The sequence below is a fragment of the Cherax quadricarinatus genome, chromosome 44 (genome assembly GCF_038502225.1).
Source record: "Cherax quadricarinatus isolate ZL_2023a chromosome 44, ASM3850222v1, whole genome shotgun sequence".
NCBI classification, from domain to species: Eukaryota; Metazoa; Arthropoda; class Malacostraca; order Decapoda; family Parastacidae; genus Cherax; species Cherax quadricarinatus.
In genome coordinates, this window is record NC_091335.1 from 16,473,419 (window position 1) to 16,491,985 (window position 18,567).

Consider the following 18,567-nt stretch of genomic DNA (forward strand, 5'->3'; position numbering starts at 1 on the left):
CCAGTTCCTGACAACTCTAAGACTAAAGAAATACTTCCTAACATCCCTATGACTCATCTGGATTTTCAGTTTCCAATTGTGTTCCCCTTGTTTCTGTGTGTGTGTGTGTGTGTGTGTGTGTACTCACCTATTTGTGGTTGCAGGGGTCGATTCATAGCTCCCGGCCCCGCCTCTTCGCTGATTGCTACTAGGTCCTCTCTCTCCCTGCCCTATGAGCTTTATCATACCTCGCCTTAAAACTATGTATGGTTCCCGCCTCCACTACGTCACTTTCTAGGCTATTCCACGGCTTGACTACTCTATGACTGAAGAAATACTTCCTAACATCCCTTTGATTCATCTGAGTCTTCAACTTCCAATTGTGACCTCTTGTGTCTGTGTCCCTTCTCTGGAACATCCCGTCTTTGTCCACCTTGTCTATTCCACGCAGTATTTTATATGTCGTTATCATGCCTCCCCTGACCCTCCTGTCCTCCAGTGTCGTCAGGCCGATTTCCCTCAACCTTTCTTCGTAGGACAATCCCCTTAGCTCTGGGACTAGTCTTGTTGCAAACCTTTGCACTTTCTCTAATTTCTTGACGTGCTTGACTAGGTGTGGATTCCAAACTGGTGCTGCATACTCCAGTATGGGCCTGACGTAAATGGTATACAGAGTCTTAAACGAATCCTTACTGAGGTATCGGAACGCTATCCGTAGGTTTGCCAGGCGCCCGTATGCTGCAGCAGTTATCTGATTGATGTGCGCCTCAGGAGATATGCTCGGTATTATACTCACCCCCAGATGTTTTTCCTTGAGTGAGGTTTGCAGTCTTTGGCCATCTAAATTATATTGTGTCTGCGGTCTTCTTTGCCCTTCCCCAATCTTCATGACTTTGCATTTGGCAGGGTTAAATTCAAGGAGCCAGTTGCTGGACCAGGCTTGTAGCCTGTCCAGGTCTCTTTGTAGTCCTGCCTGATCCTCGTCCGATTTGATTCTTCTCATTAACTTCACATCATCTGCAAACAAGGACACTTCTGAGTCTATCCCTTCCGTTATGTCGTTATGAGTGTGTGTGTCCTCCCCACCACTGTTATATTATAACAGTGGTGGGGAGGACACACACACTGTTTATAACAAGCTTCTTTCATTGTTCGTCCCCTCAGGGAAGGTTCCTTGATGTTGGTGAGGGGCTCTTGATTTAGGGAATTGGATCTGTGCTCCAGTTCCCCAAATTAAGCCTGAATGCCTTCCACATCCCCCCCAGGCGCTGTATAATCCTGCGGGTTTAGCGGTTTCCCTTGCTTATAATAATAATAATAACAATAATAATCTTTCATTGTTCATAATAACAGTAACATTGTTATAGTTGTCAATACAAACTTCAGTTTAATTAAGTTCATTACCTACTGCTTTGTGGGTAAGCCGGTCATCAACCTTACATTATTATCAACATAGGAGAGCGCTAAACTCGGAGGGTTATACTGTACCTGGAAAATGAAAAGCAGTCAAATTTGATGTGATTCCTATGATCAAAAGCCTTTAAATAGCATTAAAGCAAATAGTAGTGAGGTTTTTTTAGCTTCTTGCTTCAAACTTGTGCCACTATGTGCTTCTTGCTCTGTATGAGCCTTGTGGGTTTAGAGTTTTTTTTATCGTATTAATAGTAATAATAGTTTTTGCCTTTTATTATTTTTTTTAAACTTGAGTAACATTTTGAAGTATTTTAAGCTGGAGTAGCAGGAGGTGAGGCTGACCACGACTCACATGTTGGTCAACCTTAATATCAACAATCAGTTGACAGGTACAAACCTTGTAATATATTTTCCAGCCTGAGGGAGGTCACATTAACTACCCGTGAGTCTCACATGAATGAAGTCTATGTGAAGCTGGTCTCTGCAAGTATTACTGCCAAATATAATGTTTTACATGGCTGTCAGAAGGTTGACTCGCTTCATGATCAGCTAACTTCAGGGACCCAATAGTAATGAGTCACTTTGACTTTTTTGGATTTCCTGGGTATATTGTGAATTGTGAATTCATTACCTCTGTAACTTGCTCAGCTATCAAAACTTTGGAGTCCAGTCCCTGGACCAATTATGTACCTCTGTAATCTTTTGACTACCGCCCACAGGATGGGTATGGGGTGCATAATAAACATATTAAACTAACTAACTAAACCTGGGTATTATACACATATGCTGCTATGTATGGTAATTTATGTAACTGTATTTATGTGTACCTGTACCTGAATAAACTTACTAAGTTGATTCAAAGACCCCACTGGAAATAAGTCACTTGACTTTGTTTTGGAGGGTTATCCTTGATAATTTACACTTTGTATGATAATTGTAATTATGTGTACCTGTACCTAAATAAATTTACTTATTTAATCATGGATAAATTTTCAGTATTTTTTCTGGAATGGTTCCCCTCAAGGAAAGTTCCTTGATGCTGGTGAGTGGCTCTTGATCTAGGGAACTGGATTTGTGCTCCAGTTCCTTGAATTAACGCTGAATACCTTCTATCCCCCCCACAGGCGCTGTATAATCCTATGGGTTTAGCGCTTCCCCCTTGATTATAATAATCTGGAGTGGTTGAAATTTTTTTTAAATAACTTGACTTATGAACTTGAATGTATCCCTTTCCCCCCCAGAGCTGTATGAATCCCCTATGGGTTTAGTGCTCCCCATGAAAGTAATAATTGTTTGCATATACACGAAAATAGGAGGAATTCCTGGGTAGATTTTTGCTTGGATTATTAACCCAGCAGGAGTTAGTAACCCAGGATTATTATTGAATTTAAGGGAAAAGGGTTAAACCTAGAGGGGTCATACAGCACCAAGGGAATGGGAGGAAATTAGGTTTGCTCCAAGGAAGGGGAGGATTTGTCCTACTTAGATGAAGAGCCTCTCACTTGTGTCAAGGATTCTCGCTAAGTTTATTTAGGTACCGGTGCATATAAATACAATTACACAAATTATCATACAAAGTAAAATACGTATATATAAATTACCCAAGATAACCCAAAACGTCAGAGAAAGTGACTTATTTTCATTGAGGGCAAGATAGCCTGGAACAATTTGAGGTGTTAATTTCCTTATAACATCACAGAGAGGATACAAACTACATGCATAGTACAGTATATATACAGGTAGAAGAGGAAACAGTTTGGTGAATGACATCACTGAAGTGTGATGAATTGTGTGTAAAGTACTGCAGGATATACACACAACTACTATGTTGAAGTGGTGTTTGAACACATCCAAACATTGTTCTTTGTGGAAGCACTTCTGGCAAGTGTTTTCTCTTAGCCATTTGGATCCACCTAGATTACTTTTGTGGGTCACATACAGTGGAAGAGGACTAAAGAGCCTCAATGAAAATGAGCTGCACTCCTTGGCTTTTTTGGGTTATCCTGGGTTAATAACCCTCTGGGGTTAAAAATTTAATGAAAGTCTTCACGTTCTTCCACTGCAATATATACAGTGCTTATGTCTTATGTGTGTGATATAAACATACTTTATTCCTTAGTGAAATATAGTTAATGTTTTGCATAATAACAGCAGTCTTGGTTATTTTTACAGTATGAAGGAAAGACTGATTTCCTTTGAATTTTTCATAGTCAAGAGAAGTGAGCAATGAATAGGTCAGCAATGAATAACCTTTATAGGTTTGATAACTGTAATCATAGATTCATAGGTAAGAATCAGGAATCAAGTTACCTAAATTTCTTGGGGTGATAGCATGACAGTTCATTCATTTTTATATTAATTAATTTTTTTAATACATTGGGGAAGCTTGTTCTCTCTAGATTTGTACTAGGCAGCAGAGTACATACTTGGGCTTTAATTTAGACTGATGTTCCAAAAGGTACCTGGAATTTTTTTCTCAGTAGAACTGTCTCATTTGTACACCAATGAAAATTGGAGAATGGTGTTATTAGCATGAACTGGGAGATCATACAGTTTTTTAGTAATAAAATGTAGACACAATTAACTTTTATATAATTTTTGTTGATCTAGTTTTCCTGTTAGTAAAATTCATAATTAATATTTTCTGCCAAGGAAATTATGTTGAAGGGTGATTACCATGAAACTGATGATTTTTTAATGTTCCTCAGTCATGTCTCGCCGTCGACCTTTGACAGCTGGGTCAGTCCGTTCAACTTCTGTTGTCGGAGCTCTCAAGGTTCGACCTGGCAGTCGTCCAGGCTCTGCACGTGAATGGTTTGAAGCGTATAATCAACGAAGAAATGAAGAAGCATGGAGGATGGAGGAATGGAAAAATACAGTGAATCTTTATAAAAAGAGGGAATGGCAAGCTCAATTTTACAATGTCATAGCTCAGCCACGGCAGAAAATGTAAGTAATAGATGCACTGATGAATGCAAAACTGTATATTACATGTTTTACTATAACATTCAAGAATATTTAAACTTCAGCCAATTATTTTCTTAGTCTGTAAGTATACTGTAATCTGATAACTATTTATATATACAGTGGTCCCTCATTTTTTGTAATTAATCTGTTCCTGGAGGAGCTACTATAAACGAAATTTACGATTTGCGAATCAATTTTCCCCATAAGAAATAATGTAAATACAATTAATCCGTTTCTGACGCTCAGAAGTATTAAAACAAAAAAATTTTTTACATGAAATATACATGTAGTACATAAACAATACAATGGGAAATGATGAATGAAACATTAACAGCATAACACTTACCTTTATTGGAGATTCTTAGTGTATGGGAGACTGGAGGAGGAGAGAGATTGGATTGTTTACAGTTTGAAAGGGGAATCCCCTTCCAGCAACACCTCAGGTACCAATTGCTTCTCTGGGGTTGCTTCTCTTCTCTGTTTCTTAATGCCACTAGGACCACCTTGAGAGTCACTCTAGTCCTGTCTCGCAAAGTAACTGTGGAGAGAGCTCTGTTTCTGGCGTCTCTTTAACACTTCCCTAAAATGGCCCAAGACTTTGTCACTGTACATATTTCTCACCTTCTTTACCACAGGCTTGGCACTAGGAGCTTTCTTTGGAGCCATGGTAGATTATTTAGTACTTGCAAGCACTAAAATGAGTGGAATATTATGAAATATTTCGTAGGAGCACTTGTGGGGACCTTCACTCACTGGTAAACAATGCCAGACTGGCTGGGTAGGGAGGCCGCCTTGGCTCACACCGTGCGTAAGCGTCCTGGATGAACTACTATTCGCGAGTCAACCTATGAAAAGCGAGTCCATGTTTATACGAAAATACCCCTATGATTGGCAAAATTTACAATTGCTGAGAACTACGAAAAGCGAGGGACCACTGTATTTTAATATACAGTGGACCCCCACTTAACGATCACCTCCAAATGCGACCAATTATGTAAGTGTATTTATGTAAGTGATTTTGTACGTGTATGTTTGGGGGTCTGAAATGGACTAATCTACTTCACAATATTCCTTATGGGAAAAAATTCGGTCAATACTGGCACCTGAACATACTACTGGAATGAAAAAAGTTCGTTAACCGGGGGTCCACTGTACTGTGTTTGTAATTAAGTGTAACTTTATTCAGCAACCCATGACATGCATACTGTTTTATATTTTCACTAATTATTGTCTGTAATATTCTAATAAGGTATTAATGAACATTTAATTCTAAATATGTAAGTTATTTTTGTAACTTGAAGGGAAATTTCCTTGCTTTCCCTAAAAGAGGCAGGAGTTCCTCACCTCTGTTAAATACACAGATAACTGTAGGAAGCGCATTTCAATAGAGTAGTGCATAGAAACAGAGCCATAGTTGCCTTAAAAGTCTTGGTGAATGTGATAAAGCTTACGAAATAATCATTTCATTCCTGCTGTATGGATCTAAAGCTTAAAGTGGGTGAATTTCAGGAGGAGGAATAAAAACAAGAGTAACACATTAGCATATACCTGCAAGTTTTCCCGGGGAACTAACAAGTTAGTTAGTTACCATTTTGTCCTAGGCACATGTCAATTAGACACTAGGCCTGAAGTATAAATGAGGCTGTGAAAAATGTCAGTTTAAGTCTTTGGAAAGCTGCCTGGAGTATACCTGGAGAGGGTTTTGGAGGTCAATGTTCCCTTGGCCCGGTCTGTAACCAGGCCTCGTGGTGGATCAGGGTGTGATCAACCAAGCTGTTACTGAGGCCGCATGCAAACTGACGTAGAACCAAAGCCTTGCTGGTCAGGTACTGACTTTAGGTGCCTGTCCAGTGCCTTCTTGAGGGCAGCCAGGGGTCTTTTGGTAATCCCCCTTATGTATGCTGGGAGGCAGTTGAACAGGCTTGAGCCCCTATCACTGTCTGACTTTTTTGGGTTATCCTAGGTTCTCTACACATATGCTGCTATGTATGATACTCTATGTAACTGTATTTGTGTACCCCTGAATAAACTTACTTGCTTAGTCTCTTAGTGTGCTTGTGGCACTCCTGCTCTTCATTGGGAGAATGCTGCATCTTCTGCCGAATCTTTTGCTTTCATAGGGCTTCAGGGGCAAAGGGTCAATAATTTACACAAATAACCCGCACATAAAAGAGAGAAGCTTACGACGACGTTTCAGTCCGACTTGGACCATTGACAAAGTCACACTGGTCCAAGTCGGACCGAAACGTCGTCGTAAGCTTCTCTTTTATGTGCGGGTTATTTGTGTATCGTTCCAGTCACGGTATTGTGCCTTTTTTGTTATTTATGGTCAATAATTTAATAATCCTTCCAGAGATTTTGGAAGGATTTCATTAGCACTACTTGTCTTTTGGTTATTGTCCAAGCTTGTGTATGTTTTAAAATATATATCTTAAAAAATGTATTTATCTTCATTAGTACTACCATGGTTTTTTTTGTAGTTCAGATGAAGAGGAATGGAGACGGAAAGAAGAAAAGGAACGTAAATTAGCAGATCGAAGAGCTAGACTTAGAAAATTACTCCAAGATGATGAGAAAAAATATCAGGAAGAAAGAGAACAAAAATATAAAGAATCAAGAGGAAGGACAATCCATCATCATTTTGTCTACCCTGAGGTCAGATTTAACATTACGTATATTACTGTACAGTAGCTGGTAATGCTAGTTTTTAAAACTGTGTATAATGTAAAAATAAATGAAACGATGAATTACAGTGGTACCCCGAGTTTCGGCCGCCTTCCAACTCGAACAGTTATGTAAATATATTATTGTAAGTGCTTTTGCAAGTGTATTTTTGGGGGTCTGAAATGGACTAATCTAGTTTACATTATTCCTTATGGGAACAAATTCGTTCAGTAACGGCACTGTAACAGCCTTCAGCAACACATTATGGCTGAAACTCAGAGTTCCACTGTATCATGACAGCAATGGAAAATGCATTATTACTTAACCCTTTCAGGGTCCGTCCCGTAGATCTACGGCTTTACGTTCAGGGTCCAAACCGTAGATCTACGCCATGAGCTCAGCTCACTCTGATAAACTGAGAGTGGTACATTTGGGCCTAGATATGAGAGAATACATCTATGTGGTATGTGTGCACCACATAAAACAGATCCTGCAGCACACTGTGTATAATGAGAGAAAAAAACTTAAATCATGATTTTTCGATTAAAACAGCAACTTTGCAGTGTTTTTTCGTATGTTTTTTATAGTTGTATTTGCGATTTCTTGGTCTCATTTGATAGAATGGAAGACATATTACAGAAATAGAGATGATTTTGATTGGTTTTAGCACTGGAAATGGCTTGAAACTGAGCTCAAAGTAGCGGAAATGTGAAATTTTTGCAGATATTCAAGAGTAAACAAACGACCTCACACGTCTAATACATGTCAGCTGGTGGGTCTAATATACATTCACAAATATGGTGATGATATTTATACAATTATTACAGTATTGCATAACAGTAAATCTTCTATTTTTTGGTGTGAATAAAAATTCATTATGTGAATAAAAAATCAAAATGGAATTTATTTGTAAAGCCTCAAAACATAACTAATGAACAGAGGAAACGTTAGTTTAGTGCCAGGAATGCCTACATTGTTTATTCTGGACCCTATTTTGAAATTGGAATATTTTGAACTTTGTGTTAAATTGGCCAAATTAACAATTTCCGATCACTTTATTTTGTAGTTGAAACAGTTGACTTGGCGATTTCTTGTGCTCAATCGATAGAATAGAAGTAGTACTAGTAAAATAGCTAAGAATTTGGTTGATTGGAATAATGTAATTGGCCTAAAATGGGAGTCAAAGTCGGCAAAATCGCCGATTCGTAAATGTCGCTGACACATCAAAATTCGCGAGAGCATAATTTCGTCAATTTTCCACCAAATTTCGTACTTTTTGTTTTATTACCTTCACAAAAAGATTCTCTACGATTTCATAAGAAAAAATAACAAATTTTTTTTTTGAAAATTCTTGGACACTGGTGCGTGACTCCAGATTTGGGCCTTGGACCCTGAAAGGGTTAAGGCAAAATCAGCTCAAAAGTTTCTTCTTTCAACAAACTGGCTGTATCCCACTGAAGCAGGGTGGCCAAAAAAGAAAAACAAAAGTTTCTCTTTTAAACTATAGTAATGTATACAGGATAAGGGGATTACTATCCCCTTGCTCCCAGCATATTAGTCACCTCTTACAACACACATAGCTTACAGAGGAAGAATTCTCTTCCACTTTGCCATGGAGATAAAGAATAAAAAAATAAAGAATAAAGATTGTATTTCTTTGTAAAGGTTACAATGTGTAATTACAATTTTGGTTTAAGTACGTACAAAGAAAGCCACTATCATGCCGGGGCATTTCGGGCAGATTAATCCTAATACATAATAACTACTTAAATCTAGACAAGATAAGAGTGGTTAACTTTTTAATATGTAAATCTTTATTTAATCTAAATACTAATGCGAGGTAGTCAAGGGAGGTTTATAATAATAATAATCTTGAAGTTGCACATAAAAGCAGTATTACAATTAATGGTTCAGACAGTAATATTTCATGGACTGGCAGATGTTTAATAGACTAGAGATCATATAATATTTGGGAGAGTTGCTTCACACTGATTAGAAGTTGTTTTGATTGGTTTGGTTAGTATTGAAAGATGTGATGATTTTTAAGCATAGTCCTAAATTTATATGTAGTCAGGAGATCCTTTACTGGTTCAGATAGTGAATTCCAGATCTTAGGGCCCTTTATATGCATTGCATTTTTGGATAGTGTTAGACTGACATGAGGGATGTCGAAGAGTGCCTTGTGCCTTGTATTGTGACTGCGTGTTCTGTTGTAGCTATCAAGAAGTTTAAGTGGAGGGTTTATGTTGGAGTTTAATGTTCTGTATACATATAGTCGGCACAGTAATATGAGTGCATGTCTCCTCTATTTGGTAAGTTCAGGCTTTTGAAAAAAGGAAATAAACAAGAACAAGAACTAGTAAGAAAATAGAAGAAAACCCAGAGGAGTGTGTGTGTGTGTGTGTGTATATATATATATATATATGTATATATGTATATATGTATATATATATATATATATATATATATATATATATATATGTATATATGTATATATGTATATATGTATATGTATATATATATATATATATATATATATATATATATATATATCTGTATGTATATATATCTGTATATATATGTATTTATGTATATATGTATATGTATATATATATATATATATATATGTATGTATATATATATATATATATATATATATATATATATATATATATATATATATATATATATATGCATGCATGCTTGTAAATGTAGTGTAACCTAAGTGTGAGTAGAAGTAGCAAGATGTACCTGAAATCTTGTGTGTTTCTTTTTCTTCTTTCAACAAACCGGCTGTATCCCACCAGGGCAGGGTGACCCAAAAAGAAAAACAAAAGTTTCTCTTTTTTACTTTAGTAATGTATAGCTTACAAAGGAAGAATTCTGTTCCACTTTCCCATGGAGATAAGAGGAAATAAACAAGAACAAGAACTAGTAAGAAAATAGAAGAAAACCCAGAGGGGTGTTTATATATATGCTTGTAATGCATGTGTAGTGTGACCTAGGTGTAAGTAGAAGTAGCAAGTTGTACCTGAAATCTTGCATGTTTATGAGACAGAAAAAAAGACATCATCAATCCTACCATCCTGTAAAACAATTACAGGCTTCCGTTTTACACTCACTTAGCAGGACGGCAGTACCTTCCTGGGCAGTTACTGTCTATCAACCTACTGTCTAGGACTCAAAAATTTTCATTCTTCTTCTTTCAACAAACCGGCCATATCCCACCGTGGCAGGGTGGCCCAAAAAGAATAACAAAACTTTCTCTTTTTTAACTTTAGTAATGCATACAGGAGAAGGGGTTACTAACCCCATGCTCCCGGCATATTAGTCTCCTCTTACGACAAGCATGGCTCACAGAGGAAGAATTCTGTTCCACTTCCCCATTGAGATAAGAGGAAATAAACAAAAACAAGAACTAGTAAAAAAATAGAAGAAAACCCAGAGGACTGTGTATATATATATGCTCGTAAATGCATGTGTAGTGTCACCTAAGTGTAAATAGAAGTAACAAGATGTACCTGAAATCCTGCATGTTTCTTTCTTTCAACACACCGATCGTATTCCACTGAGGTGGGGTGGCCCAAAAGGAAAAACGAAAGTTCCTCCTTTTACATTTAGTAATGTATATAGGAGAAGGGGTTACTAGCCCCTTGCTCCTGGCATTTTAGGCGCCTCTTACGACACACATGGCTTACGGAGGAAGAATTCCGTTCCACTTCCCAGTGGAGATAAGAGGAAATTAACAAGAACAAGAACTAGTAATTAAATAGCAGAAAATCCAGAGGGCTGTGTATATATATGCTTTGTACATGCATGTGTAGTGTGACCTAAGTGTAAGTAGTAGTAGCAGCAAGACGTACCTGAAATCTTGCATGCTTATGAGACAGGAAAAAGACACCAACAATCCTACCATCATGTAAAACAATTACAGGCTTCCGTTTACACTCGCTTGGCAGGACAGTAGTACCCCCCTGGGCAGTTGCTGTCTATCAACCTACTGTCTAGGACTCAAAAATTTACATATTTATAATAAAACATCAGCAACCTTGATGATTGAGACACTTGTGCAACATTTGTGTATCTTTATTGTGGAAATGTTTCACCAGCCAGTGGCTTTGTCAGTCCAGTACAGAGAAGAATGGTGGAAGATGAGAAGGAGTTTGAAGCAGTCAGTCCCTCATCCTGGAGATGTGTTCAGGCAGAACACACCATCATATCCAAATACTGCACAAGTGTCTCATTCAGCAGCATGGCAGTTTTCTAAACCATTTATTTAATAATACCAACAGCTTTATTGGGTTTAGCACTTCTTGAAATACGTTGCAATACCTGTGTGTGTGTGTGTGTGTTTGTTAAATAATATTTACATGTAGATTCTCTCATTCAATAGGTGGAGATGCTGAAATATCGCTTGGATGACCTGAAAAAAAAGAACCAAGAAGAAAGAAGGAAAATGACTGAGGCATTGTCATATGAAGTGTGGAGGAAAAACTGTCCACAAGCAAGGCAGGTAAGGCTACATACAAATAATGGGATGAGTGTCCTTTCTGTTACTGAGTATGGCTGCTAGATCTATTCCTCAGCCAGCTCTTCCTTGCTGCACTTGCTAAATCCTCTCCATCACCTAGAATTACTGTATAGCTTTTCATGAGTATATTCCATATCTTTCCTCATGAGAGCTTCTTATGATGAGATTAGTGAGCTTACATTGGATCTCTGGTGTGAGGAGCTGGGTTTGTGTTTTAGGTTCAGGATTCACCTGGGAACCCAGTTATTCTGCAGTCTTCATAGTAGAGGAAGAAAGGGGCCCTTTGCTCATCATGTAGGGTTTCCTGTGCTGTTTGTTAAAAGTAAGCTGCTCTTATGTTGTGGCCTCAGTGTGTCAGCAGTCATGAAGGTTGGGTTCTTTCTGTTCTCCTTGGACTGTGCCTGCAGTATATCTTTACAGGCAGTGGATGGGAACTTCATATTGCTGGTCTTCATTGATGACTTTGGTAAATTTCTTGGAACATGATTTTGTTCATGCTTCATGGATTGAGGTCTTTATTGATGAGTCATTGAGTAAGGGTGGTGTTGACTTCGCAGAGATCAATTGTGAGGACTTATACTGTCCACAATTACCAAACTAGTCCTCAGTGTTCATTGCAGAGCTCCACATAATCCTTGCCACTCTCATTCTGATAGCTGGCCTAAATGGCACTCGGTTCATTGTCTGCTCTGATTCTCAGTGAACCTTGTTTGCCCTGGCCCAGTATGATTTGGTTCGCCCTGTAGTCCAAAAGATCCAGGAGTGGTTAGCCTGTCTCCACAAACTGGTGTGATACTATTTGTGTTGAGTTTTTATTCTAATAGTTTTTTATCATTTGTTAATTTTGTTTGTATTCTTATGTGTGTTGTATTTAGTTTTACTGACAAGAGCACTGCCTGAATTACAGTCAAAGTGCTCCTCAGATTTCAAAATTACCTAATTGATCTTGAGATCATTTTAGCTTGAGAGGTATTTATCATATTTCTTCTTCTTCTTCTTCTTCTTCTTCTTTCAACGAACTAGCCATATCCCACCAAAACAGGGTGGCCTGCAAGATCACCGGACCTAACTATTTGTGACTTCTTTCTTTGGGGGAACGTAAAGAGCACAGTTTACATACCACCACTACCTGCATCCCTGGAGGAGCTGAAAATTTTGATCACTGAAGCAGTTCACATGAAAACACCAGATATGCTGCAGAGCGCCTGGACCAAACTGGACTATCACATCGATGTTTGCCAAGCAACCAGAGGGGGACACATTTGAGTGCCTTTAATGCTACCCTATACCACATGAAATTGAATGAAATCCTGCATCTGAAGCTACTAACTGTGAAAGATTATTACAATAAAGTTACATGTTATACCTCTTTGAAATCAGGGAGTGTTTTTGTGGATATCCTGTACATAGTCATTTGTTGCTAATTTGATGTATAGTATTTCTAGGCCTAAATAACCCAGCTACAAATCCCATTCATTTCTTATCTTCTTACAAGGCATTTTTCCATTGTACTATAATAAATTCCCAGTGAATATTTCTTGTGTTTACTCTAACATGGTTTGGACATGAGGGGAATTGAGAATTATTTTTAATCCAAAGGAAATGAATAGAAATAATTTGCAACAGCTGCTGTATTAGATAGAACAGTAATTTATTAATTTTTTTTTTATTTAACAAATTCCATATTTTACATCAGATGGAATCAGACAGGTTCAATCATTTTGTTCAAGAAGCCTGGGTCAACCAACGCCAGTGGAAGGAGGATGAAAGGCAGCGGAGACTTGAAGAAGATCATAAGAAAGACATTGAAGCAGCAGCTATTAGGCAGCGACTGGAGGAAGAGGACAGAAAAGCAGAAGAGGAGAAGCTGAAGAAGCAGGCAGAATGGAAAGTTGAGTTAGAAGCTCAAGTAGAACAAATAAAGTAAGAAAACGTATTCATCAGGGTTAAAAGTTTCTTTAGCTAATTCTGTATCCGTACCTTCAATATATAAAAAAGAAATGAGAATATAGGCATACTGTGAATGTAATGAATTGTGTAAGGGGTATGAGGAATCAAACTAATTTGTTGTTCCTTTCTGAAATTTATGACATTTCTATTACTTATAATATTAATGGTGCATTTATTTATAACAAATCAGTATGCACAGTACTAGTTATGACAAGATTATGATAAAAATCAGTATGTACAGAACTAGTTATGGCGAGATTATGATAAAAATCAGTACATGTACAGAACTAGTTATGGCGAGATTATGATAAAAATCAGTACATGTACAGAACTAGTTATGGCGAGATTATGATAAAAATCAGTACATGTACAGAACTAGTTATGGCGAGATTATGATAAAAATCAGTATGTACAGAACTAGTTATGACGAGATTATGATAAAAATCAGTATGTACAGAACTAGTTATGACGAGATTATGATAAAACTATAATATGTAATCACTTAAGAAATATGGCACTAAATTATACAAGAAACTGCAAATTGAGAGATGCACTAAATCAAAGCTTTCCACTTGGCTTGCATGCTTAATATTAATCATATTCCTAAATATTTCTGATTTGCTAACTATTCATTTCTTGGGTTTCAGTTACTTACAAACCTTCACTTATTCTCTTTTTATACATCATAAACTTGGGTAATACTTCATCAGTCCTGTCAGGCACAAAATTCTGTCATCCATCTCATTCCATTGTTTACTTAATAAAAGTTTTCTTTTAGATTTAGTAATTTTTATTGTTTATTTAGCTGTTTATTTTCACATCATTTACTGGCAGACCATTTGCATAAATTAGAAATATCATGGCAAGTACTGATTCTAGTGGGATCCCAATGGTGACAATTCCCAATGAGGTTATTTTTCCTCCTATTGCTGTTAATATTTTCCTTTCCTTCAGAAAATCTTTCATTATAATAATTTGCATTTTTTTTCTATTTTGTAGTTTTCATGTTAGTCTTTTAGAGAGACCTTTTTTCAAAAGCTTCTTGGAAATTTAAATATAATCAGTCCATCCATTTTTTGCATAATTTCTGTGGCTGTCACAGTATTTTTCTCATTAGAAGCTATACTGTTTCATAGTAAGTTTCCTCTGTGCTGGATATTTTCATTTTAACAATACAGCCTGTCACTGAGACAGACCTGTAGTTTAAGTGTCTTCTCAAATACAGTGCTTTGAATGTTCAAAATCAAATCAAAGAAAATTCAAATACAGTGGAACCTCTGTTTCGTATGCTCTGGTCTGTATGTAAAACTGTAGTTATTCTCTATAAAATGTAGTTTTTGTTAATATTTTTGGGTGTATGGAATGGATTAATTGGATTTACATTATTTCTTATGGGAAATAGTAACAAAAAATACATTTTATAAAGAATAACTATAGTTTTACATACAGCTTAGGGCAAGACACTACTAAAGTCACTTTCAGACTTCACAATGAGGCAGCCATTAATAACTTCACAGCAGCAGTGACAAACAATGACTGGCACACTGAGCTAGAAATATATACAGATATTGATGAGTGTATTAATAATTTTCTAAAAAAGACCCAATATCTCTATAACAAGCACTGCCCTAAAAAAACTAAACAAATGACAGCTAAGAGACTGAACAGTCCCTGGCTAACACCCAGCATCCTCAAATCCATAAATACAAAGCACCTGTACGAAAAACAGTACAGAATGGGTCACATAACCAGAGACCAAACAAAACGTTACTCGTCAATCCTAACCAGCCTGATAAGAAGGGCTAAAAAATTGTATTATGAGAACAGATTATCCAACTTATGATATCCAACTTCTCTCACCCGAGCCCAGTCACACTAGCCAATACTGTAAATACCGAATTACAGAAAATATCTACCTGAATGAGGACTAACAAATCTCTCTAAACATTGACAAAACCTACTTCATTCAGTTTGGTAACAGAGCTACAGATGTCCCTCTTAACATAATGATAAATGGATCACCTATCACAAAACTCACAGAGGGAAAATTCTTAGGAATCCACCTTGATAATACAGTGGACCCCCGCATACCGTTGGCATCACATAACGTTAAATCCGCATACCGATACATTTTATCGCTAAGATTTTGCCTCGCATACCGCTAAAAAACCCGCTCAACGCTATTCGTCCGAGACGCGTCTAATGTGCGGCATGAGCCAGCCTCACATGTTCCGCCAGTGGCATTGTTTACCAGCCAGCCTCCGCGGTAACATCCAAGCATACAATCGGAACATTTCGTATTATTACAGTGTTTTTGGTGATTTTATCTGCAAAATAAGTAACCATGGGCCCCAAGAAAGCTTCTAGTGCCAACCCTACAGGAATAAGGGTGAGAATTACTATAGAGATGAAGAAAGAGATCATTGCTAAGTATGAAAGTGGAGTGCGTGTCTCCGAGCTGGCCAGGTTGTATAGTAAACCCCAATCAACCATCGCTACTATTGTGTCCAAGAAAACGGCAATCAAGGAAGCTGTTCTTGCCAAAGGTTCAACTGTGTTTTCGAAACAGAGATCGCAAGTGATGGAAGATGTTGAGAGACTCTTATTGGTGTGGATAAATGAAAAGCAGTTAGCAGGAGATAGCATCTCTCAAGTGATCATAAGTGAAAAGGCTAGGAAGTTGCATGAGGATTTAATTAAAAAAATGCCTGCAACTAGTGATGATGTGAGTGAATTTAAGGCCAGCAAAGGTTGGTTTGAGAGATTTAAGAAGCGTAGTGGCATACATAGTGTGATAAGGCATGGTGAGGCTGCCAGTTCGGACCACAAAGCAGCTGAAAAATATGTGCAGGAATTCAAGGAGTACACAGACAGTGAAGGACTGAAACCTGAACAAGTGTTTAATTGTGATGAAACAGGCCTGTTTTGGAAGAAAATGCCAAGCAGGACCTACATTACTCAGGAGGAAAAGGCACTCCCAGGACATAAGCCTATGAAAGACAGGCTTACTCTGTTGATGTGTTCCAATGCTAGTGGTGATTGCAGAGTGAAGCCTTTATTAGTGTATCACTCAGAAACTCCCAGAGCGTTCAGGCAAAAGAATATCCTCAAGGCTAATTTGTGTGTGCTGTGGAGAGCAAACAGTAAGGCATTGGTCACTAGGGACTTTTTCTATGACTGGTTACACCAAGCATTTGCCCCCAATGTGAAAAATTACCTAACTGAAAAGAAATTAGACCTTAAGTGCCTCCTGGTGTTAGACAATGCCCCTGGTCATCCTACAGACGTGGCAGAGCGACTTTATGGGGACATGAGCTTCATTAAGGTGAAGTTTTTGCCTCCTAATACCACTCCTCTCCTGCAGCCCATGGACCAGCAGGTTATTACAAACTTCAAAAAACTGTACACAAAAGCTCTGTTTGAAAGGTGCTTTGTAGTGACCTCAGAAACTCAATTGACTCTAAGAGAGTTTTGGAGAGAGCACTTTAATATCCTCAATTGTGTAAACCTCATAGGTAAGGCTTGGGAGGGAGTGACTAAGAGGACCTTGAACTCTGTTGGAAGAAACTGTGGCCAGAATGTGTAGACAAAAGGGATTTTGAAGGGTTTGAGGCTAACCCTGGGAATCCTATGCCAGTTGAGGAATCCACTGTGGCATTGGGAAAGTCCTTGGGGTTGGAGGTTAGTGGGGATGATGTGGAAGAGTTGGTGAAGGAGGACAATGAAGAACTAACCACTGATGAGCTGTTAGATCATCTTCATCAGCATGAGGCCAGACCTGAGGAAACTGCTTCGGAGGAGGGGAGAGAGAAATTGAAGAAGTTGCCTACTTCAAAGATTAAGGATATGTGTGGAATGTGGCTTAAAGTGCAAACCTTTTTTGATGACAATCACCCTAACACAGCTATTGCAAGCCGTGCTGGTGACTATTACACTGACAATGTTGTGAACCACTTTAGGAAAGTCATAAAGGAATGGGAGGTACAGGCCTCTATGGACAGATATGTTGTGCGACAGAAGTCCAGTGACTCTGAAGCTGGTCCTAGTGGCATTAAAAGAAGAAGGGAAGTAACCCCGGAAAAGGACTTGACACCTCAAGTCTTAATGGAAGGGGATTCCCCTTCTAAACACTAAGACTCTCTCCTCCTCCCATCCCATCAATCATCACCAGATCTTCAATAAAGGTAAGTGTCATGTAACTGTGCATGTCTTTTTCAGTTTGTGTGTATTAAAATTAATATTTCATGTGGTAAAATTTTTTTTTTCCATACTTTGGGGTGTCTTGCACGGATTAATTTGATTTCCATTATTTCTTATGGGGAAAATTCATTCGCATAACGATAATTTTGCATAACAATGAGCTCTCAGGAACGGATTAATATCGTTATGCAGGGGTCCACTGTAGACTCAAATTTCAAACACATATACAACAAATTTCCCAAAAAAATTCCAAGATTGTAGGCATACTATCGAAGATACGGTACTATGTTCCACAGTCAGCCCTCCTGGCCCTATATCACTCACTTATTTACCCCTATCTCACCTATGGAATTTGTGCATGGGGCTCAACAACAATAAACCATCTCAGACCACTAATTACCCAACAAAAGGCTGCAGTCAGAATGATAACAAATTCCCACAACAGGCAGCATACTCCACCAATATTCAAAACTCTAAACCTACTGTTACGTTGGTTTCCCTTATTTCTTGGATGGTAAGGTTCTCACTACATGTTCTAGTGTGGGGTAGCTTTTACTTAATGGCCTTATTTGTCTAGGGGTAATACTTACATCATGGCTGATCATCTTGAGTGTCTCTGATACCCTTTCACCAGCCCTCTTCACAGGTTATGTAAACTACTACTATAAAAATATAACTGTATTCTCAATAGATATGTACAGAATATACAATCACAGCCTCCATTTTCAAAACAAAATCTACACACTCCATGCCTGTGCTCCACATGGTGTGTTGCAACAACTCTTGTCCTTCACTCTTCCTGACATAACTCTGGGCTAACCAGTGTTTTGACACACTTTAGTCACCCTGGGTATGGTGGCCAA

At 38.0% G+C, this 18,567-nt stretch overlaps 1 protein-coding gene across 2 annotated transcripts in view; it reads left to right on the forward strand.

Annotated features, from left to right (window-relative positions):
* Positions 1 to 1,719: 1,719 nt before the first annotated feature.
* Positions 1,720 to 18,567, forward strand: part of LOC128697440 (trichoplein keratin filament-binding protein) — a 38,440-nt gene continuing 21,592 nt past the window's right edge. The window contains exons 1-5 of one of the 2 annotated variants that reach the window (XM_053789103.2): positions 1,720 to 1,781; positions 4,101 to 4,341; positions 6,840 to 7,014; positions 11,417 to 11,536; positions 13,251 to 13,477. In XM_053789103.2, the coding sequence (XP_053645078.1) occupies positions 1,745 to 1,781; positions 4,101 to 4,341; positions 6,840 to 7,014; positions 11,417 to 11,536; positions 13,251 to 13,477 (800 nt within the window). In that variant the 5' untranslated portion in view covers positions 1,720 to 1,744. Of the gene's footprint in view, positions 1,835 to 4,100; positions 4,342 to 6,839; positions 7,015 to 11,416; positions 11,537 to 13,250; positions 13,478 to 18,567 lie in introns of both variants that reach the window. The other variant, XM_053789104.2, reaches the window with a different exon arrangement.